This window comes from Pongo abelii, chromosome 9 (assembly GCF_028885655.2).
Source record: "Pongo abelii isolate AG06213 chromosome 9, NHGRI_mPonAbe1-v2.0_pri, whole genome shotgun sequence".
NCBI lineage: Eukaryota > Metazoa > Chordata > Mammalia > Primates > Hominidae > Pongo > Pongo abelii.
This window is the reverse complement of record NC_071994.2, coordinates 8761300-8783443: the sequence shown is the minus strand read 5'-3', so window position 1 is coordinate 8783443 and position 22144 is coordinate 8761300. Positions and strand designations below refer to the sequence as shown.

Sequence of the window (22144 nt, the reverse complement as noted above, 5' to 3'; positions counted from 1 at the left end):
GAATGCAGAGGCATGATCATAGCTCACTGCAGCCTTAATCTTCCAGGCTCAAGCAATCCCGCTGGCCTCAGCCTCTCCAGTAGCTGGGACTACAGGAGAGCACCACCATGCTTGGCTAATTTTTTTTTTCTTTTTAAGTAGAGATGAAGCCTTGCTCAATTGCCCAGGTTTGTCTCCAACTCCTGAGCTCAAATGATTCTCCTACCTTGGCTTCCCAAAGTGATGGGATTACAGGCATGAGCCATTATGCCCGGCCTGCTTTCCTGTTTAAAACTCATGATGATCAATTGTTCAGTCAACAAACACCTAGCGAGCCTGCCTCATGCCTAGCCCTATTCTGGGCACCGAGGACACAAGCAAACCAAACACTTCTGGTGTGGTTGGAGGCAGATGCCCAATGGGCACAGGTGCAGCTGGGCTGAAGGGGCTGCAAAGCTTCTACCAGAGGTTGGGGAAGCAGGGAAGGCTTCTTGAAAGAGGCGGCCATTGAGCTGACTGAGCTTCATAAGATGAGCAAGAGTGGTTCCCTTGGCCGGGCGCAGTGGCTCACACCTGTTATCCCAGCACTTTGGGAGGCTGAGGCAGGTGGATCACCTGAGGTCAGGAGTTCGAGACCAGCCTGACCAACATGGCGAAATCCTGTCTCTACTGAAAATACAAAAAAATTGCTGGGCATCGTGGTGCATGCCTGTAGTCCCAGCTAGTTGGGAGGCTGAGGCAGGAGAATTGCTTGAACCCGGGAGGCGGAGGTTGCAGTTAGCCGAGATCATGCCACTGCACTCCAACTTGGGTGGAAAAAAAAAAAAAAAAGAAAGAAAGAAAAAGGGGTGGGATGGGGAGCAGACAGGCAGAGGACTGAAAGCCTGAAGGCCTGAGCAACTTGTGGGTTCTAGGGGTCCACCCCCCACCCACCCACCAAGCCTGTCTTCCCCTTCGTGGTTTCTCCAGCCCCGCCCTCACACCCTCCTCCTCGATCTGCACGGCTTCCTGCCTCCATGCCACTCCAGACTGCACCGGCATGGCCCTGACTGCCCACTCCTCCTGCCTCCTGGCCCTGTTGGTGGCAGGCCTAGCCCAAGGCATCACAGGCTCCCTTAGGGCCCAGGTAAGTGCTCCCAAACCCTTACCTATGCCAGTCCCACACCTGGGGTCACCCCTTCAGAAACAGCTGGCCTGTCATTCTCATTTTTCAGAGGGAATCATTGAGGCTGGAGAGGGGGCTGACGTGCCCAAGGGCACATGGGAAGACAGAAAAGGCTAACTGGCTGACCCCTAGCCCAGTCCTTGCATGGCTGGGAGCTAAGGTGGGGCCCCAGCAATGATTCCTCTGCCCACTGCCCCTCTCCACCCTTGGTTCCTTGCCAGGACCTAGGTCCCCAGCCGCTAGAGCTGAAAGAGGCCTTCAAGTTGTTCCAGATCCAGTTCAACCGGAGTTACTTGAGCCCAGAAGGTATCACAGGGCACATACATCTCCAGTCCAAGCCCCCACTTTTTTTTTTTGAGATGGAGTTTCACTCTTGTTGACCAGGCTGGAGTGCAATGGTGTCATCTTGGCTCACGGCAACCTCCACCTCCCGGGTTCAAGCGATTCTCCTGCTTCAGCCTCTGAGTAGCTGGGATTACAGGCATGCATCACCACACTTGGCTAACCTTTACATTTTTAGTAGAGACCGGGTTTTACCATGTTGGCCAGGCTGGTCTTGAACTCCTGACCTCAGGTGATCCGCCTGCCTTGGCCTCCCAAAGGGCTGGGATTACAGGTGTAAGCCACAGAGCCCAGCCATCCCGCTTTGTAATAGATGAAAAAATCGAAGCTCAGGGTGGGGAACAGGCATGGCCAAGGCCACTCAGCAGGACAGGCCAGGGCTGGGGGTGTGTTCCCTGGTTTCCCGAAGGCATGAGTGGGTCCAGGATCATTCTTTGCTATGGATCTGGAGGGCAGTGGCAGGGGGTGGGGTCCTGCCCTAGGCCTACGTGATCCCCTGGCTCCACAGCCAGTTCCCTGCGATTCTAGGCAGTGGGCAGGGGGCCACCACCTAGTCATTTGCTCATTCAGCAAACACCCAAGGACACCCATTTTCTCCCCACGTTGGGGACTTCTTCTGTAGCTCATGATCTAACCCCTGCCCCTGCCCTCTCGCTGTGCTGATCTCTCTAGGGGGGTGATCTGTGTGTGCCTTTTAGCCCAGGCTGCCCGTGCCCTGTCGTCTCCTCTCCCTGCCATGTTCCAGCTCTCCTCCTGTGGTCAGAGGTGTAAAGAAGGTGGCCTCACAGGAAGCTGGTCTCCAGCCACACATCCTTTCCTTGAGTCACCGCCACCAGACCCCTTGCCTGGCTTCCCACCTAGGGTGGCCAGAGATGGTCCTCTGGCTGCCTCTGGGGAAAACCCAACCCTCGGTGGGCTGGGTAACCACTTCCTGGGCCTGGGTATCTGCAGTGGGGCCTTGTGGGGGCTACAGGAAAGGAGCCAGTGCTCAACTGGGTGGGTGTGGGTGGAAGGGTGCCCAGCCAGCGGCTACTTCCTGCCCCTAAGGGCTTGGGAGTCAGCCTAGGACAACTCCCTCTTGGTCCAGAGCACGCTCACCGCTTGGACATCTTTGCTAACAACCTGGCCCAGGCTCAGAGGCTGCAGGAGGAGGACTTGGGCACAGCTGAGTTTGGGGTGACTCCATTCAGTGACCTCACAGGTACCATTAACCTTTCTGGCTCGTAGGTGGTGGTTGCGGAAGCGGTCTCCCCAGGGACATTGGCAGCTGAACCAAGCGGACCTTCAATTTTCACTTCCCAGGGAAGGAAATTCGTTTCCCTGAGGACCAGGGGCTTGGGTGCTGGTATCAAATCACCCAGTGCAGGGGCAGAATCTCTGCAGTCCTGTGTCCTAGCCCAGCCTAGGGGCCAGCGCAGCAGCTGCAGGGAAGCACCCAGCAGGGAGCCCAGCCTCTCTAGGCTTGGCACCCTTGCCTTTTTGAGAGAGTCTTGCTCTGTTGTCCAGGCTGCAGTACAATAGTGCAATCACAGCTCACTCAGCCTCCACCTCCTAGACTCAAGCAATTCCCCCGACTTCTCAGCCTTCTAAGTAGTTGGGACTACAAGCCAGCACAACCACACCCAGCTAATTTTTCTACTTTTTGTGGAGATGGGGTCTCGGACTCCTGACCTCAAGTGATCCACCCACCTTGGCCTCCCAAAGTGCTGGGATTATAGGCGTGAGCCACCACGCCAGGCCTATCCTTGCCTTTTTGCCCCTCAGGGAATTATGGGACCAACAGCTGGAGTGGGAGAGGCAGAACAGGGAGAAGGGTCAAAACGGAGACCTCAGTGGCCCTGTCTGTTCCCCAGAGGAGGAGTTTGGTCAGCTCTATGGCTATCGGAGGGCAGCTGGAGGGGTCCCCAGCATGGGCAGAGAAATAAGGTCTGAAGAGCTGGAGGAGTCAGTACCTTTCACCTGTGACTGGCGGAAGGTGGCCGGCGCCATCTCACCCATCAAGGACCAGGTATCTGCCCCTACCCAGCTCGCTCGAATTCAGCTAAGTGGTGGGAGGGAGAGGGGCATGGCCGAACACCTAGCCCCGCCCCACCCTCTCGCCCTCCAGAAAAACTGCAACTGCTGCTGGGCCATGGCAGCGGCAGGCAACATAGAGACGCTGTGGCGCATCAATTTCTGGGATTTCGTGGACGTCTCCGTGCAGGGTAGGGTTGGGAGAGGGTGCGCATGTGACAGGGGAGGGAGGCCTAGGGGCCTGGTCACCCACAATGTCCCTTCTTGCACCAGAACTGCTGGACTGTGGCCGCTGTGGGGATGGCTGCCATGGTGGCTTCGTCTGGGACGCATTCATAACTGTCCTCAACAACAGTGAGTGCACTGCCCCACCACTCTGGACATCTGCAGGGGGACAGGGTGGGGAGGAGTGGAGCCTCCTCCCTTGTCTTGCTTATCTGCAGGCGGCCTGGCCAGTGAAAAGGACTACCCATTCCAGGGCAAAGTCAGAGCCCACAGGTGCCACCCCAAGAAGTACCAGAAGGTGGCCTGGATCCAGGACTTCATCATGCTGCAGAACAACGAGCACAGTGCGGGCAGGGCAGGGACACGGGCGGATGGCAGGGACAGACACCGGGGCAGAGGCAGACACGCTGGGCTACTGGGCTAGAAGACAAGAGGGGGTCGGGGGAGCGAAGGAGCGAGAGAGACCCACACACCCACATGCCAAGGGTCTGATGATGCTCCCGTCCCCAGGAATTGCCCAGTACCTGGCCACTTATGGCCCCATCACCGTGACCATCAACATGAAGCTCCTTCAGGTGAGATGGGGGAGCTGATACAGGAGGGGCATACCGGAGACTTGGCCCCACACTTAGCCCCTCGGCCCCCACCCCCTGCAGCTATACCGGAAAGGTGTGATCAAGGCCACACCCACCACCTGTGACCCCCAGCTTGTGGACCACTCTGTCCTGCTGGTGGGTTTTGGCAACGTCAAGTCAGAGGAGGGGATATGGGCAGAGACAGTCTTATCCCAGTCTCAGCCTCAGCCTCCACACCCCACCCCATACTGGATCCTCAAGAACTCCTGGGGGGCCCAATGGGGAGAGAAGGTGAGTGTGATCTATTGGGGGAGGGGGCAAGGCAGAACAGGCCTCTTCCCACCTTCCCGCCCCTATGTCCCCTAACCTCCTAGGGCTATTTCCGGCTGCACCGAGGGAGCAATACCTGTGGCATCACCAAGTTCCCGCTCACTGCCCGTGTGCAGAAACCGGATATGAAGCCCCGAGTCTCCTGCCCTCCCTGAACCCACCTGGCCCCCTTAGCTCTGTTCTGTTAGGCCAACTGCCTCCTTGCCAGCCCCACCCCCAGGTTTTTGCCCATCCTCCCAATCTCAATACAGCCTGAATAAACCAAGACAAGACCTCTGGCTTGTGAGCGGACTCTTCTGGTGGATGGGCCGAGCACAGACACCATTCCCTGAGATATGTCCCAGTTCCCAAGGGGCCACTGTACACATCCATCCTTGTACACGGACACCAGGTGCTCAGAGACAGACACAGGCACATCTGCACGCCCCCCACTTGCTCCCCGGAGCAGGACCAGTCTCCAAACTCAGAGCAACTTTATTGTCAGTGTGGGCGGAGCGTTGGGAGGGTCCTCAGTCATGATACAGGCGCAGGAGGCAGCCACGGAGGGTGCCCATGTAGCGGTCCCAGAGGGCCTGGTGTCTGCAAGAACAGGAACAGTGACAGCTGAGTTTTCACAACACTCACCGTGATGGAGGCCCTGCCCTGAGTGCTTTCTACACCTTCATTCATTTCGCCCTTAGAAAATTCTTACAATTCTTCTCATGATGAACCCCAGTTTGTATATGAGGAGACTGAGGCATGGAGAGGTTAAGAAACCTGCCCCAAATCACACAGCTTCTAAGAGGGAGAGCCAGAGCTTTGGTCCAGAGACTTTGGTCTCACCCCTAGGGTAGCAGAATGGGGAACCTTGAGTCTGCAGGAGGCGAGGTCCTGGCAGGTGGCAGGCTGGGGCAAGGCCAAGCTGGACAGGAGGACAGGGCTGCTCACCGGAAGCCATCGAGGGAGTGGACAGACACTGAATACTGATTCAGGAAGAACCGCACGTCGCTGAGTGGCCAGTGGTCGGAGCGGCAGGGTTCCACAAACTGCGGGCCCAAGAGAATACTTAGCGCTTGTATAGGCCAGGGGCAGACCAGGTTGGGCGTCAGAGAGCACGACAGCTCACCTTCTCCACGAGGTCCACAAACAGGTCTCTGACATCTTTATTGTGGGTCAGCTTGGCGGCCACGTTCACCAGCCCCCGGGACAGGTTCTGTGGGGCAGGGATCCTGGGAGTTCTGCTTTCTGCCCCAGAAGTTGGGAGCTGAGCACAGAAGCTGGGGGAGGAGAAGCAGGCCCCTCCCCAGATCTATCCACCTCCCTCCATCAACCCAAGTCCCCATTGTTTATGAGCTGCTCCCGTCAGCGGCCACCAGAGGGAGCAGCAGCACCACCTGCCGGCCAATCCCTGGCAGGGGCAGAGCTGCCCGGTAGGGGTGGCGAACTGGAGGCTGAAGATGCCAAGGGTCAGAGGCTGGATGGGACCACAGACCTTGAAGTTGGCTTCCATCTCAGAGAAGACGCCCAGCTTTCCCCGGAGAGCAGTGCACACCAGGCTGCAGAGAGACAGGGTCATGCCTATAGCCACCTGGGCCCCTACTACAGGCCCCGCCCCATGGCCCCTCTACAAGGTCACCTCTTGTGCAGGTCCAGAAGGTCCTTGTCAGCCACTAGCACCTTGAGCTCCTTCAAGTCCTGGAGAAATTCCTTGTCTAAGTCCATGTCCATGTCATCCATCTGTGAGTCTGTGAGGCCATGAAGGGGGTTGGGGTGGGTGATAAAAACCCCTCCTGTGATAGCCTAAGCCTTTCCTCACCCACCACCTCATTTCCCCCCTGGGGACAGAAGAGGAAATGGAGTGTCAGAGACATGGAGTGACATGCCCCGGGCCACAGAGAGGCAATGGGCCCTTTGTCTGCAGACAAGGTGTGTGTGGGGAAAACAGTCTATGGGCAGGGGGAGCCTGGGTGGGCTGGGTGGGGGCCGTGAATAGGAGCAGATGCCAGGAACTGGGGGCCTGTGGGAGAAACTACTGGTGGGGAATCAGGTCCTGAGGATGGGGAGGCGTCCAGGCACCTGGGTCAGTGGGGGCCTCACCGACGGCTCCAAGGGTCCAGTTTTGGATCATGAGCTCAGCGCAGAAGGCAAAGTCACCGAAGCTCAGATACTGCAGTTTTTTCTTCCCTGTCTCAAAGCGGTTGTTAGCAAAGAAGACGATGGCTGCATAGTCCCTGCACAGAAGAGAGGAGGGTCCTCTTAGGGCTTGAAATTCCTTCTTAGGAAGCAGCTCCCACCTGCAACCTCAGCTGGGTGTCCGAGTTCTGGCCTCTCTCTGCCTTAAGTCACTGTGTGACGTGTCTCAAGTCACTTCTCTATGCCCCCTTCCCCATCTGTGCGAAGAGAAGGTTCCAGCCCAAGTTTACTAGTGGATACAGTGGGAGACCATAAGGGTAACAGTTACTATTTACTGAACACTTCCTAAGTGCCAGGGCTGCGCCATGGGCTTTACATATGGCACCTCTCAACAGCCCAACTGGAAATTGCTGGACTGTGCTTTGAATGCAGGTCAGTCTGGTCCAAAGTACAGACCAAGCTGGGTGTGGTGGCTCAAGCCTGTAATCCCAGCTACTCGGGAGGCTGAGGCAGGAGAATTGCTTGAACCAGGAGGCAGAGGTTGCAGTGAGCCGAGATTGCACCATTGCATTCCAGCCTGGGCAACAAGAGTGAAACTCCGTCTGATAAAAAAAAAAAAAAAAAAAAAAAGTACAGGCCAAAAGTGGGATAATCATTCCCCCAGCATAGTCAGGAGGTCAGAAGGTTTGGGGTAGGGAAGGTGGACGAGCCTCAGGGCCCAGGAAGTAGTGTGTGGGATGGGGAGGTGGCTAGCTCCTCACCTGGCCAACCGGTCAGAGAGGAGGAAGTGTTGCTGAATATTGTCCACCAGGGAGCCCCGCATTTCCTCTACCACCTTGAAGACCCGCTTAAAGTTGTCAAACTGCAGGGCAGTTAGGGTAGAAGAGAGGACTGGTCAGAGTGTCCACTGTGTCGTTCACCCAATAAACCACTTACTGAACATCTCTCCCTTCCCCATCCACCTATCCAGTCAGCAGATGCTGATTTAGCATTTTTTATTCCTTCAACCAACCATTAGTTATTAGCACTTGTTATCAACTCAAATGCTTAGCAGCTCCTGCCGTATCTTGCCTTGGATAAATGTTTACTCAATCTTATCTCTAAATCCAACCCCATTTTAGCACCATGCTCTCCAGATCTTCACAAGTTTGAGTTGGAAGAGACTTTCCTGGCTAAGCCCTAGGAACTAAAAAATAAAAAACAAATGCTAAGCTATAAACAGAAAGCGCACAGGAGATACAAAAGAAAGGCATCAAAGACCCAGAAGGGTTACTTCTTCCTGGCGTACCAAAAAGGCTTGTGGAGAAGGTGGCATCTCACCTCCTGTCTTGGATTTCAAGGGGTAGATATTGCCAAGAACAGTACCCTCCAGGTAGAAGCAACATGAGTAAAGGAAAGCCTGGGGCTGGAGAAACGTAAGCCTAGAGAGGTCTGCAGGGATGAGATCACAGGACAGCCCATAGGTCAAAGCCAAGGAGTGCAGCTGCTACCCAGGAGGCAGTGGGAGCCAATGAAAGTTTATCAGGGGTCTGATAAACTTTCAGGTCATTCTGAAAGGTCACTCTGGCCATACGGTACAGGATAGCTTGGAAGGCACAACAAGGAGCCAGGCACGGTGGCTCACGCCTGTAATCTCAGCACTTTGGGAGGCCGAGGCGGATGATCACTTGAGGCCAGGAGTTCAAGACAAGCCCGGCCAACATGGTGAAACCCTGTCTCTACTAACAATACAAAAATTAGCCGGGTGTGGGGGCGGGCGTCTGTAATCTCAGCTACTGCAGAGGCTGAGGCACAAGAATCACCTGAACCCAGGAGGCGGAGGTTGCAGTGAGCCAAGGTCACGCCACTGCACTCCAGCCTGGGCCACAGAGCAAGACTCCATCTTGGAAAAAAAAAAAAAAAAAAAAAGGAGGGGAAAGGGGAAGGGAGGAGAAGACTAGGTATGAAGCTGCTGCCACAATCAGAGGCTGGAGCTGGACCAGTGGCCAAAGGGAGGGAGTGAAGTGTAGATGGGATGCTGTGTCCGTGTGGGTGCAGTGCCTACCTGTCTCCGGCAGCTCTTGAGGGTGATGCCTGTTTTGGTGCTGATGTCATCCAGGTCTTTCTTGGTGCCTTTGGACAGCTTCTTGCCCAGCACCTCCCGAACAAAGGCCTCATCAAAGGCATAGTACCTTGTGGAGTCAGAGAACACCACTGACCCTCCATAAAAGAGAGGAAAGGGGGTCTGGCGGGGCCTGGCAGGGCCTGGGTCTGACCCCTTCTACTGTCAACTTTCTGATGGCTGGGTAAGTCCCATCCCTCCCTGGGCCTGTTTCAGCCGGCAAAATGGGTATACAGTCAGACTGGTTGATGTCTCCACCATCCCACAGGGTGAGCACCTCTCGATGAGTAGTGCCTGCCGGGAGGGCGGAATCTGGAAGATGAGCTGGTGCAGTAGCTTGGGCGGCGCGTGCAGCAGCCGCTCGAGCATGTGGAAGGTGCGGTAATGGTCCATGGTGTCGCTCTGCAGCACCGCTGCCGTGGCGCCCGTCTGCTCCAGGATTCCCGAGCGCACCCGCAGGGCCACCGCGTCGGTCACTGGAAAGTGGACGCTAGCATCAGGCCCCGCCCCGCCGACGCCAGAGGCCGTTAAGGGATTCCATCCCCGACCCCTATAACACCTCTTATTCCCAGGCGCTCGCCCACTTCCCTAAAGGATGCCCAAGTCCTAGCCCCGCCCCCTCTCCCATTCAACACAACCGCTCCGCCGACTGGCTTCCCCACATGCCCCTCACGGACCCGAGTAACCATCGAGCCAGAGGCGATACACGTCCTCGTCGATAAGTGTCGTGTTCCCCACGAAGATGTCCAGCTCGCTGGTCATGGCGACGCCCGGGGCCGCAGCGCCCCGAGCAGGAGCGAGCACTGCTCGGGACTGGCGCACAGCCGCCGGGCCACTTCCGGGAGCGCCGAGATTCCGCTCCCGGCATCGAGACCCAGCTTATGACCACTTCCGGGACACAGCCAGTCGGGGCGGGGACGGGGCGGGAGCGGCGAGGGAAGAGAGGCGGAGGCCTGCACGGAGAAGCACCGCTTCCTCCCGCCGGGAGGGGGAGTCCCGGGCTCCTGCGTCCTGTCTCCCTCCCCGGCCGTCTGCAGGAGCACGAAGGGAGTGCCTAGGTCCCCGTAACTTCTCCCCTCACTTCCTCCTGGCTTTTCTCCCACCTTCTCTGCCCTCTTCGGGACCTCCTAAGTTTGACCTGTATCCTAAACTTAGGGGTTTCACAGGGCTCTATCCTAAATCTCCGCAAAAATGGGGTATGACCCGACTTCCTCGGGCTCTTGCTGGAGACCGGTTTGTCCATCCTGCGCATGAGCACCTCTCCTGGGTTTGGGGCACCTGCTCCCACCTGGTTTTAACCTCACCCCCACCCCCACCCCCACGAGCTACTGACGTCTCTAATTCTGCCCCTTGGAGCTCTGCCTGGAAGTCCACATCCGGAGGGGCCGCCTATCAGCCAAGTCTGTCCACACTCTTCCCGTAAGCCCCTCAAAAGCTCAACATATTCTAGACAGACCTCTCCCTCTCCCCATTTGTTTCTTTCCTGCGTCCCTATCTCAGTGACAGCCGTAACATCCACCAGTTCTCATACGAGAAACCTGGGCGTTCTTCCAGACTCCTCTCTCCCCACATTCAGTTCGGCTGATTTGCCTCCCGAATATTTCTAGTATCTGTTTGTCCCTTCCACCCCCACTGATGCTGCCTAGTATCTGTTTGTCCTCTCCACCCCCACTGATGCTGCCCTAGCCGTCTTTCTGCTTAGCTCTCCTTGCTCCTTGACACAGTTACTAATCTCCCTGTTTATGTCCCCTCCCCGCAGGGTCCGGCCCACACAGATCAGCCCAATCTTTTTAAATACACTTTTTTTTTTTCGAGACAGAGTCTCGCTCTGTCGCCCAGGCTGGAGTGCAGTGGAGCGATCTCGGCTCACTGCAACCTCCGCCTCCCAGGTTCAAGCAGTTCTCTGCCTCAGCCTCCGGAGTAGCTGAGATTACAGGCTCCTCCCACCACGCCCGGCTAATTTTTGTATTTTTAGTAGGAACGGGGTTTCACCATTTGGCCAGTTAAAGGCATATTTTAAAATGTTACTCCCTTGCTTAACATCCTTAGTGGCCTTTGGAAATGCTCCAACCTGGTACTGGAAGTTCTTAAGAATCTGGCTTTTACCTACCTTTGAAGCCTCGCTCTCTCTCTCTTAGCATTTTCTCGACACATGTGCTTTTCAAAAACCATCAAGCTATCCTCACTGTTCCTAAAGCAGCTAGGCTCTTTCGGGCACCAGTGTCTTTCACCCTGAAATATTCTCTCTCCCTGAAATAGCTCTTTACTTGGCAAAGTCATATGGATCTACCAGAGCCTCTTGGATAGCATCTCTTTTGGGAACCCTCTTAAGGACCCTCAGACCATACGCCTCCCGGATTTATTTCTTGCTTAACACAGCTTGTCTTCCCGGACAGACTGCGACCTCCTTGAGGATGGAATCAGTATTTTGGTTAAATTTATTTCTGCATGGGCCTTGCACATAAAAAACGTTTATTGAACAAACGAATCCTGTATGTTCCTCCCCCCAGGCCGGAAACGCTCCCTGGGAGGGAGGGTAGTCTATTGGTGAGCTAGGACGTTTGGACTCAGGGTTCCGAGGAACCAGGAGCGATCCTTAGTGGGCCGAGACTTCCGAATCTGATCAAAGGTAAAGAGGGACTGGAGAGCGGTCCATCTGACTTCTGTGGGGGATGGGCAGGAGTCAGGGGCGGACGCCTGAATCTTGGTTCTCAGAAGAGCCGAGAGGCCTAGGCTCAAGCTTGGGGCGATCCAGTACTTGGAGGTTCGAAGCTCCTAGTTTCGGGTTGAGACCGATGCGGAGGGCGATGACGCGCGGGTTCCTTGACATCGAGGATCAGTAACACCCGGAGTGGGTGGGGAAGGTGGGGGGGGGGGAACCCTGAGCTCAGGCCCCGCCCCTTTCCGGGGACGTTTCACCGGACTGGCTGTCCTTCCATAACGTCATGCGGCCCCGCCCCGGCGCGCGCCCTGCCGCGTGCCCAGCCAGGGTAGCTGCTGCAGCCTACGCTGCCTCGGCCACTGCCTGCCGCGCGCGGAGCCGGAGCTCGAGCCTGAGTGGCGCCGGGCCCGACGTGGGGCTCCTGGGCCGCGGCGGCGGGCGGGCGATGCTCCAGCGGCCTGACCAGCCATGGAGGCCGAGGCAGGCGGCCTGGAGGAGCTGACGGACGAGGAGATGGCGGCGCTGGGCAAGGAAGAGCTAGTGCGGCGCCTGCGGCGGGAGGAGGCGGCGCGCCTGGCGGCACTGGTGCAGCGCGGCCGCCTCATGCAGGAGGTGAATCGGCAGCTGCAGGGCCACCTGGGCGAGATCCGCGAGCTCAAGCAGCTCAACCGGCGTCTGCAGGCAGAGAACCGTGAGCTGCGCGACCTCTGCTGCTTCCTGGACTCGGAGCGCCAGCGCGGGCGGCGCGCCGCGCGCCAGTGGCAGCTCTTCGGGACCCAAGCATCCCGGGCCGTGCGCGAGGACCTGGGCGGCTGTTGGCAGAAGCTGGCCGAGCTGGAGGGCCGCCAGGAGGAGCTGCTGCGGGAGAACCTGGCGCTTAAGGAGCTCTGTCTGGCGCTGGGCGAAGAATGGGGCCCCCGCGGCGGCCCCGGCGGCGCGGGGGGCTCAGGAGCCGGGCCAGCACCCGAGCTTGCCTTGCCCCCGTGCGGGCCCCGCGACCTAGGTGATGGAAGCTCCAGCACTGGCAGCGTGGGCAGTCCGGATCAGTTGCCTCTGGCCTGTTCCCCCGATGACTGAAGGCACTGCTTCCTCCACGCCGACGCCCGCCCGGATTGCTCCCCGAGCCCCAGGACCGCTGTGGACCTCGGGACCTGGACGCCGTCCTGGCTGCGCAGGAGGGGCCGCTGGCATGGACTAAGAAATCCTGACACCAAGAAGGGCCCCTCGCTCTTGCTGGCAGGGCAGCAGGGGGACTGAAGGCTGGAGCGGAGGGACTTGCTGGGGGTTGGATTGGGGGTAATAAACCCGGACGGAAGCGGAGCCCACGGCCTGGGCAGCGTCTGTTTGGTACTCGCCGGGGTTGGGGCGAGGGTGGGGTGCTGATACAGGGTACCATTCCCATCCAGGACTGCAGAACTAATGATTCCCCCATTACTTCAAGCCTGGGGTGGGATGCGGGGCAGTGGTAAACCAGACTTCCCCCATCGGGCGCCGGGACCGGCCGTAATCCAGCCCCTGAAGTGGCTCCAGCTCCCTTCCCGGCTCCTTCCTGTCCAAGACAATGGGGCAGGAAGCAGGTGCTGGGGGCCTAGAACCACTCGGCCGCCTCCTCTGAGGCTGGAAGGGGGCATAACAGCGCCCCCCCCCCGTGGCACACGCAGCAGCACTGTGGGCCCCCACGGGGAGAGGGGCGGTAAGCCTCTTCGCTTTTACCCCAGAGGACTGTCTCCCCTCAGTCCTGGAGATGAGGCCGAGCGGATGTAGCCCCACTTGTCAGATAAGACAAAGTCCAAAAATATCAAAGAATTTGTCCAAGGTCATGCAGTGAGTCTGTAGAGCTAAGGCTGGGACCTAGGGCTCCAAATATTCTCCCATTGGCCTCTGGGTCCAGTGAGGCACTCAGGCCACAGCTTCAAGCCTTTTATTCCTTTTTGGTAGGTTTGTATAAAAATACTCTCTTTAGGAAAATAAATAGCAGCTGCCCTCGCTGTGGAGGCTTGGATTCCCTGGAGCTGAAGGCTTCTCAAAACTGAGATCCGCAGATCAGCTCATCACAGAAGCCAAGGGCGCCTCCTGAGCTGTGCGGTTCAGGAGGGGGCGGCAGAATGGCCTGGTCCAATCACCTGCTGCTGCTGGCAGTGGGGCTGGTGAGTTAGTGTTCTAGGTGGGTAAAGTGGCACCTTCTGTCAGGAGATAGGGTTGGGTGGATCACAGGAAGAGGGTGATGGGGAGCGTGGCAGTGATCTGGAAGGGGTTAGGGCTCCAGAGGACCTCTAAGGATCTACAAAGTCTCTGGGCTGCCAGGATTCCTCTGGCACAAATGGGAAATATTTTGTCTCTGATTTAGTGCAAATTGTGCTAGAGAGGCCAGCTCTAGAGAAACAGTGGGCAGCTTTGGTGGCCCCAAGCTGGCTCTACTGTGAAGCACAATATGGTCAGTCTCATTAGAGGGATGGAGAAGAAGCTGCTGGAGTTGGATGTGGGATACTGTCCAGGCCAGCTGGACCAGTGGGGGAAGGGGAGGAGACGTTGGCTAGGGTGGCATCTGTAGAGAGTAGGGCTCAGGCGCCTCACAAAGCGAGGAGGGTTGGAGAGCCAAGGGGGTCAGAGGATGGGTCTCCACTGCTGCTGCTACTCTTGCGATGAGCTGAGGCACAGGGCTCAGGAGTGCTGGGGTAGGTGAAGACCAGGCTGGGGGTGAAAGGAGTTAGGGAGGGTGTGGTCATGAGTGTGGGGGTGTGCAGTGCCTCAGGTTCAAGCACAGGCCCTGGGGAAAGGGAGATACAAGGTACAGGGCGGCAGGGGGCTGGTGGGCTGCTGGTGCCGCTGGTACTGCCTGTGTCCCCGTCCTTTGCTCCTTCCGGGATTTTGCAGATGGGTCGGTGGGCTTCCAGCACCAGCTCCAGGCGCTCCTTCTGCTTCTGGAGCTCCTCAATCTCTCGCTGCAGCCCAGATTTCTCATCTTCCAGTTTGTCAGTCTCCTGTAGAAGATCAGGAGAGGAGTCAGGAAGGTGAGGGCTAAATACCCCAGAGCCTCAGACGTTTGGACTCAGGGTTCTGAGGAGCTGGGATTGGGTGGGGGGGGGGGGGGCAGTGGAGAGTCCCCAGCAAGTCTGGACTACAACTCCCATGAGCCCCTGGGAGAAAATGGGCACAACTCCCATCAGGCCCAGACGTTTTAGGAGATTGCTGGCACCAGGCAGTGGCTTCGGCCTGTAATCCCAGCACTTTGGGAGGCTGAGGTGGGCGGATCACTTGAGACCAGGAGTTTGAGACCAGCCTGGCCAACATGACGAAACCCCGTCTCTACTAAAAATACAAAAATTAGTCGGGTAGGGAGGCAGGCGCCTGTAGCCCCAGGTACTCAGCAGGCTGAGGCATGAGAATTGCTTGAGCCTGGGAGACAGATGTCACAGTGAGCCATGAGCCGAGATCTCGTCACTGCACTTCAGCCTGGGTGACAGAGTGAGACTCTGTCTCAAAGAAAAAGGAGATTGCTGGCTGAGCTTCAGCTCTGCTCTGCTGCGAGTGAGACATGCTGCAGCCAATTTCTAATCAATTTTTCGTCATCATTTTCCCAGAAGGACTGCCCCTCGGACAAGGAGCTAGGATGGTGGGAAGGGGGCTACATATACTGGGGCTCTGGGGGCTCTGGGAGACAGGGTCCCTCTGAGCTCAGTGGACCAGGGCTGGTGCTCACCGCCTGCAGGAAGTCGGTCAGTTCCTTCCTCCGGTTCCTGCACTTGGCCGCAGCCAGCTTGTTCCGCTCGCGCCTTACTCGGCGGCGCTCCTCTTCCTCCGGGCTGATCTAGGGGTGAGACCGGCAGTGAGGAGGACCCTGGGCTACTGGCTGCCTGGAACTCGCCCCTCACGGTGGCCCAGTGGTAGGACCCTGGCAGAGGTCATGGTAGGGCCCCCTCAGCCTGTGATTTAGGGATCACTGCACCCAACCAGTTCCCTGCACTGAGGCGCTGTCTGCTTGGATTGGTAAAACTTCCTCCTCACACCTAGCTTTAGTGCACATTCCTCTCCCATAATGCCCTCCCCCTCCGCAAACCCTAACCCTCCTCATCTCCCAGGACTCAACTAAGATGCTCCTGCCTCCAGGAAGCCCTCTTATTCCCCAGCCAGAAGCGACCTTTCCTTCTCAGCACCCTCTTTGCAGGACCCTCATCCTTCTGGATCTCTGGACAACCATCTCCTCTTCCATGAGCTGTAAGCACTAGGAGGGGCTAATGAGTGCTGCTGATTAAGTTGCAATTTATTGGAAAACTACTATGTGCCAGCCAAGTACTTTACATAGATTCTTGTTTTTTCACTGAGAATATGCAAAGATTTTTTTTTTTTTTTTTTTCAGACAGAGTCTCACTCTTTCCCATGCTGGAGTGCATTGGCCCAATCTTGGCTCACTGCAACCTCCACCTACTGGGTTTAGGTGATTCTCGTGCCTCAGCCTCCCAAGTAGCTGGGATTACAGGCATGCACCACCACACCTGGGTAATTTTTGTATTTTTAGTAGAGACGAGGTTTCACCATGTTGGCCAGGCTGGTCTTGAACTCTTAACCTCAGGTGATCCACCCTCCTCAGCCTCCCAAAGTGCTGGGATTACAGGCATGAGCCACTGTGCTCGGCCTTTTTTTTTCTTTTTCTTTTTCTTTTTTTTGTGTAGTGACGGGGTCTCACTATGTTGCCCAGGCTGGTCTGGAACTCATGGGCTCAAGGGATCCTCCTGCACTGGCCTCCTAGAATGCTTGGATTACCAGGGGGAGTCACCACAGCTGTCCTCTTTTTTTTTTTAAACATAGATTCTTTTTTTTTTTTTTTTTTTTTTTTGAGATGGAGTCTCCCTCTGTTGCCCAAGCTGGAGTGCAGTGGCGCAATCTCGGCTCACTGCAAGCTCCGCCTCTCGGGTTCACACTATTCTCCTGCCTCAGCCTCCCAAGTAGCTGGGACTACAGGCGCCCACCACTAAGCCCGGCTAATTTTTTGTATTTTTTAGTAGAGACGGGGTTTCACCATGTTAGCCAGGATGGTCTCGATCTCCTGACCTCATGATCCACCCGCCTTGGCCTCCCAAAGTGCTGGGATTACAGGTGTGAGCCACCCCGCCTGGCCTTAAACTAGATTCTTAACCCAACTTTCCATGAAAAACTGAAGCCCAGGGAGGATAACTTGCTTATGGTTCCAGAGCAGGACTTAGAACCCATAGAACTCACTCACTCTATTCCACATTGAGTGACAGGCCAGATGAGAGAGACCATTTCACCAAAAGTATCCAACTCACAGCTCACAGCCCTACCTGGAGAACCCAGGATCAAAGGGTCACTCTCAGGACCAGGCTGAAGGAAGGACGCACAGGAGGGTTTACCCCTGGCCCGCTTCTGTGGCTCACACCACAGTCCCTCCTCACCACAAAGGCCAGACATTCTGTTCTGGGAAACCTGTCCCTGGCTGATCTCTCATCTTTCCCAGGGCCCTAACCTCTCTCCCCATCCTCTACCTGCCGACCGAGCTTTTTAACCTCATCCCCTGTAGTCTCCCACACCAAAATGCCCCAGGGAGAGGAAAGATGAGCCACTCCTTTAAAGACTCGCCATCTCTTACTCACTTATTTTGGTAAGGGCTTTGGGGAGCCAAGAATTGTCAGTTCCCTCTACTTTGAGCCTTCTGTTAGCTCCCAGTGAGACAGCGTGGCTTGGTGATTAGTTTTGGGGGTTTTATTTTACTTTGTTTTTTCGGTAGAGACAGGGTCTCTCTATGTTGCCCAGCCTAGTCTTGAACTCCTGGCCTCAAGTGATCCTCCTGCCTAGGTCTCTCAAAGTGCTGGGATTACAGGCATGAGCTACTGCACCTGGCCCTGGTTTGGTGGTTAGGATCTGACTTCAGAGATGTATAGACCTGGGGCCAAGGCCAGTCTTGTGTCATTACTCACTACTTGTGTGATCTTGGGCAAGTGACTACCCCTCTGTGCCTTCATTTCCTTGGCGGAAGATGGGGAAAACCAGAGTACATTCCCCAGAGAGATTTTGTGAGGATTAAATGAGACAGGGAAACTGAGACTGAGGGAGTAGCTGAAGGGAACCCTCTTGTTCCTGTTCTCTCCCAGATAACATAAGCGCCCCCTCTATGCATGTCAGCAGGTGGAGACCCCCTCACCATTCCGTGTGTGCACCTTACATGTTCTTGCCTCCGCCTCCATCCTTGCTCCTGCCACCCCCTCTACCTGGAACGTCCTTTCCTTCCTCTCTGCCTCTGCCAGTCCTACCCATCCTTCTAGGCTAACATGCCACCTCCAGGAAGCTTTCCCTGATCCAGAAGTGACTGTTGTACCCTCTGGGCCTCCCGTGGGGCTCCTATCACTTTCAGCCTTGGACAGTAGTCACCCGTAGCCTACCTTACCCCCTCCTAAGCCTGCGCTCTCCTTTCTGGCAGGAGCTTCTCTGCACCCTAGCACTCCTGGGCAGGGTCGGAACCACTGCAATGCCTCTGTGCCTTACCTGTTCACAAGGCCTTCGACGTACCCCTGGAGGCGGCCCCAGGGCCCGGATGACTCCTGGTCGGGGTTGTGGGGGGCTGTACTGAGGGTAGGTCAGAGGCCTGGGGTAACTGCTGGGCCCCAGGAAATGAGGCTGTACCATCCACTGCAGCTCCTGACTGCCACTCATGGTGTTGATGCTTGGCACCAGGTGGAACTTCTAAGGAATAAGAAATGGAAGGCCACAGATGAGGTCCATGTGGATTGAGGGGCTTCCGTTGGGCAGAGGCTACACTGCTGTCTACCTTCAATGTACAGGCTAGCTCTGGGAACAAAAAGAGCACAGTTTGGCAGTCAGAGACTGACCTGGTGGCAAATCCCTGCTCATAAGCTGTGTGGCTTTGGGCAGGTCACATAACCTCTCTGTGCCCCCATTTCCCCATTAGAGCTAACATTTATAAAGCATAAACTGCCAGGAACTGTTCTAACCACTTTACAAATACTGACTCATATCATTGGCACAGCAGTAACATCTTCATTTTCTTTTCTTTTTTTTTTTTTTTGAGATGGAGTCTCACTCTGTTGCCCAGGCTGGAGTGTAGTGGCACGATCTTGGCTCACTGCAACCTGCGCCTCCCAGCTTCGAGTGATCCTCCTGCCCCAGCCTCCCGAGTAGCTGGGATTACAGGCGTGCACCACCACGCCCGGCTAATTTTTGTATTTTTAATAGAGACAGGGTTTCACCATGTTTGCCAGGCTGGTCTCCAGCTCCCAATCTCAGGTGATCCACCCACCTCGGCCTCCCAAAGTGGTGGAATTACAGGCATGAGCCACCGCGCCCAGCCTAGTATCTTCATTTTCAGACGGGAGAACAGTTGTCCACAGACACAGAGCCAGTGAGTAGGAAATGGGATTTGAGCCCAGCAGCTTGGCTCTTACCCACTCCTGCACCCGTTTGCACAAAGAGGATAAATTACAGCTCCCAGCTCACGGGGAGGCTGTGAGAATCAGGTGAGAGAATGTGTGCGACAGTCTGGTAAGTGGCAGGTGCCCAGCGCAGAGGGGCTGAGGCAGAAAAGAGTCACTGCTCTGAGTTCAGGCCATTCCATTGCTTTTTTTTTTTTTTTTTTTTTTCTTGAGACAGGGTCTCACTCTGTCGCCCAGGCTGGAGTACAGTGACCTGCGGGCTCAAGCAATCCTCCCACCTTAGCCTCCCAAGTAGCTGGGACTACCGACGTGCACCACCACATTTGGCTAATTTTTTTTTCTTTTCTTTTCTTTTTTTTTGAGACAGTCTCACTTTGTCGCCCAGGTTGGAGTGCAGTAGCCAGATCTCGGCTCACTGCAACCTCCACCTCCCGGATTCAAGCAATTCTCCTGCCTCAGCCTCCCAAGTAGCTGGGACTACAGGCGCCCACAACTGTGCCTGGCTAATTTTTGTATTTTTAGTAGAGACGGGGTTTCACTATGTTGGCCAGGCTGGTCTTGAACTCCTGACCTCAGGTGATCCACCCGCCTTGGCCTACCACAGTGCTGGGATTATAGGCATGAGCCACACCGCACACGGCCTGGCTAATTTTTTTTAAATTTTTTTGTAGAGACAGGGTCTCACTAGGTTGCCCAGGGTGGTCTCAAGTTCCTGAGCTGAAGCAGTCCACCCACCTCAGCCTCCCAAAGTGTTGAGATGACAGGCTTTAGCCACCTGGCATGGCAGGCTGTCCCAATTCTAATCTCAGCTCTCAGCTACTTACTGGCTGTGTGACCATGGGCAAGTTATTTAACCTCCATGTGCCTCAGTTTCCTCATTTTTAATATTGTTACAGGTGAGGATTACAGGATTTCACTGATGTTAAGAAGTACCCTTTAATAGCTCTGAAATCATAGTTTAATTGGCAATTAAAAAAATTTTAGTGGACTAGGCACGGTGGCTCATACCCAGCATTTTGGGAGGCTGAGGTAGAAGGATCACTTGAGCTCAGGAGTTTGAGGTCACACTGGGCAACACAGTGAGACTTCATTTCTACAAAAAAATTAAAAAATTAGTTGGGTGTGGTGGTGCGTGCCTGTGGCCAGGTCGCTTCCCAGCTAGGATCTCAGTAGGATTGCTTGAGCCCAGGAGGCTGAGGCTGCAGTGAGCTGTGATTGCGCTACTGCTCTATAGTCTGGGCAACAGAGGGAGACCCTGTCTGTTGCCTGGCATAAAGTTATAGTGGATTTTTTTCAATCGATGAGGTCTTTGATTCTGTGAAATATGGTAAATGATGTAGCAAGCGCCCAGCACGACGTCCCTGTTCCCATTCTATCAGCCAGCTATCTGAGGAGTGGGTTGGGATGGGGCTCAGTGTTCTGAGAGAAGTGGGTTCGAGCTCTGCCGCTGAGCCCTGGGTGTGGGCGCCCAGTCGTCCGGGAAGCGCCCCACAAGCCCAGGCAAGTCCCGACAGCGGTAGCCCGAGCCCAAGCGCTGCGGGCCCGGCGTCCCAGTGACCCCAGTTCCGGGTCCGAGACACCGCCGGCGGCATCTCCCACTCCCGGGCCCGGGCCGCTCCGGGCCAGGAAGGGAGGGACGCCCCGGGTGACTCAGCCGCCGTGACTCGGCCGCCGTGACTCGGCGGAACGGACGCCCCTCCTTCCCTCCCCTGTCGACACGTGCTCGCAGCCCCTCGACAGGAAACGGGCACCTGCAGCTTCCCAGGTGCCCCCGGCGGGCAGCGGGCGCCGTTAGGGGCCGAGAGTGGGGTCGCGAGAGTCGCCCGCAGCCTGACCCCGCGCACGTCCCGGAACCTCGAGGTCTCTATTGGCCGCATTTGCCAAAGGGATCGAGGGCTGGTCTCCAGGGACCTGGCAGGTTCCACTGCCCGGACCCCCCCGGGCTCCCCAGGCCGAGAAATGATAGGGACTTGGCGACGGAGGGGCGAAGGACAGACAGACGGACGGACACGCGGAGGGTCGCAGACCGGGCCGGGACTCCCACCCTGGCCCAGCTGCTCTCCCGACGGATCCCGCCTCCCTCCCGTGTGGGGACGCTCACCCCAGCCCAGACTCCAGATCCCAGGAATTCAGCCCGAGGCGGAGAGACCCTCCTAGCCGTCGGAGCGACCACCCCAGGCGCCCACGCCCCTTCTGAAGCAGGGTGGACGCAGAAGTCACAGGTGGGCAGAAGGAGAGAAAGCGGGCACGGAGACGGAGGGACGGACGCGGACGGCGAGGGAGAAGGGAGCGGCTGGGAGAAGGGGAGTTCGCGGGTCTCTGCCGCCCGCTGCGTGGTGGGGGCAACTGGCCCCGGACGGCGAGGGGCAGGATCCTCGCCGCGACCCCCAGCCCGGCCCCGATTCCGGTTCCCGGCTCCAGTCCCGGAGCGTGCGGGAGTTGACCCCGGCCTCCCACGCGCGGTCCTCCCGGGGGACCCCCGGCGTCGGGCCCCTCTCACCTGCTGGGCTGCCTGCGCTGCGGCCGGGGGCTGCGCGGGGCCGCCGTACCCGCCGCCGTTCCCGGAGCTCGGGCCGGGTTCCCCGAAGTCTCGGAACATGCCCGGGGCTGGCGGCTCTGCGGGGTCCACGGCTGCTGGGTTCTGACTCACCCGCGCCGTGCGGAGTCTTTTCTTTTTATGAATGAAAAGTTCTCGGGCTGAACCACTGCGACCGCGGGGGGTGGGGGCGTTGCAGCGGCGCGGTCACCTCCAGGCTCCACCCCCGAGACGCGCCGCCTTGGCCCGTCGGTCCCGAACTTGGCGACGCCTCCCCAAGTCCAGCGGCAGCCTTTTCACCGGGGTGGGCCCGGCTCGGCGTTCCCCGGCGGCTGCGGGCCCGCCCCCCTGACGTAGCTGCCCATACATGGTGTAACTTCCTCGCCGCGCCCAGGTGGAGCCCCGGGTTCCCCTGCGGACTGACGCACCTGCCAGAGCCCGCGCCCCGCCCCAGCCCTCTCAAGGCCTGGGCTAGCCTCCGTTTCTGCTCCCACAAAATAGCACGAAAGAATCACGTCTCTAGGAGCCACGCCAACCGCCACCCAAAGCTTCGTGGAGTGAGGTCTTTCCACTGGCCTTGTTTTAAGGCTTCGAGTATATAAAAAGTGAATAAATGACAAACCAGAGTTACAAAAATGGTGGCATATTTTATTTTACTTTGTATTTTTGAGACAGGGTCTCTGTCACCCAGGCTGGAGTGC

The 22144-nt window shown here is 57.0% G+C and overlaps 4 protein-coding genes across 6 annotated transcripts; 2 read left to right on the top strand and 2 right to left on the bottom strand.

Annotated features, from left to right (window-relative positions):
- The first annotated feature begins 1000 nt into the window (after positions 1 to 1000).
- On the top strand, positions 1001 to 4914 carry CTSW (cathepsin W). Its single transcript, XM_002821499.4, has 10 exons — positions 1001 to 1105; positions 1366 to 1450; positions 2574 to 2687; positions 3340 to 3494; positions 3594 to 3690; positions 3773 to 3853; positions 3943 to 4068; positions 4235 to 4299; positions 4381 to 4590; positions 4674 to 4914. Exons 1-10 carry the CDS (start codon positions 1019 to 1021, stop codon positions 4782 to 4784), a joined length of 1131 nt encoding a protein of 376 aa, XP_002821545.1. The 5' UTR covers positions 1001 to 1018; the 3' UTR covers positions 4785 to 4914.
- Positions 4915 to 5085: 171 nt separating this feature from the next.
- Positions 5086 to 9750, bottom strand: FIBP (FGF1 intracellular binding protein). 2 transcript variants are annotated; one of them, XM_002821498.6, is made up of 10 exons: positions 9520 to 9750; positions 9120 to 9318; positions 8786 to 8912; positions 7503 to 7603; positions 6706 to 6839; positions 6245 to 6353; positions 6101 to 6164; positions 5735 to 5821; positions 5557 to 5654; positions 5086 to 5208 (listed from the first exon to the last, which is right to left on the bottom strand). In XM_002821498.6, the coding sequence occupies exons 1-10, from the start codon at positions 9602 to 9604 to the stop codon at positions 5139 to 5141; spliced, it is 1074 nt and encodes a 357-aa protein (XP_002821544.1). In that variant the 5' UTR covers positions 9605 to 9750; the 3' UTR covers positions 5086 to 5138. The 2 variants fall into 2 exon arrangements, with proteins under 2 accessions (XP_002821544.1, XP_002821543.1); XM_002821497.5 differs by having other exon boundaries at positions 6685 to 6839; positions 9520 to 9730.
- Positions 9751 to 11262: 1512 nt separating this feature from the next.
- On the bottom strand, positions 11263 to 21807 carry FOSL1 (FOS like 1, AP-1 transcription factor subunit). 2 transcript variants are annotated; one of them, XM_024254973.3, is made up of 4 exons: positions 21408 to 21807; positions 18003 to 18200; positions 15205 to 15312; positions 11263 to 14485 (listed from the first exon to the last, which is right to left on the bottom strand). In XM_024254973.3, the coding sequence occupies exons 1-4, from the start codon at positions 21504 to 21506 to the stop codon at positions 14075 to 14077; spliced, it is 816 nt and encodes a 271-aa protein (XP_024110741.1). In that variant the 5' UTR covers positions 21507 to 21807; the 3' UTR covers positions 11263 to 14074. The 2 variants fall into 2 exon arrangements, with proteins under 2 accessions (XP_024110741.1, XP_054381580.1); XM_054525605.2 differs by lacking the exon at positions 15205 to 15312 and having other exon boundaries at positions 21408 to 21741.
- On the top strand, positions 11973 to 12824 carry CCDC85B (coiled-coil domain containing 85B). Its single transcript, XM_002821500.6, has one exon. It carries the CDS (start codon positions 11973 to 11975, stop codon positions 12579 to 12581), a length of 609 nt encoding a protein of 202 aa, XP_002821546.1. The 3' UTR covers positions 12582 to 12824.
- Positions 21808 to 22144: the final 337 nt, after the last annotated feature.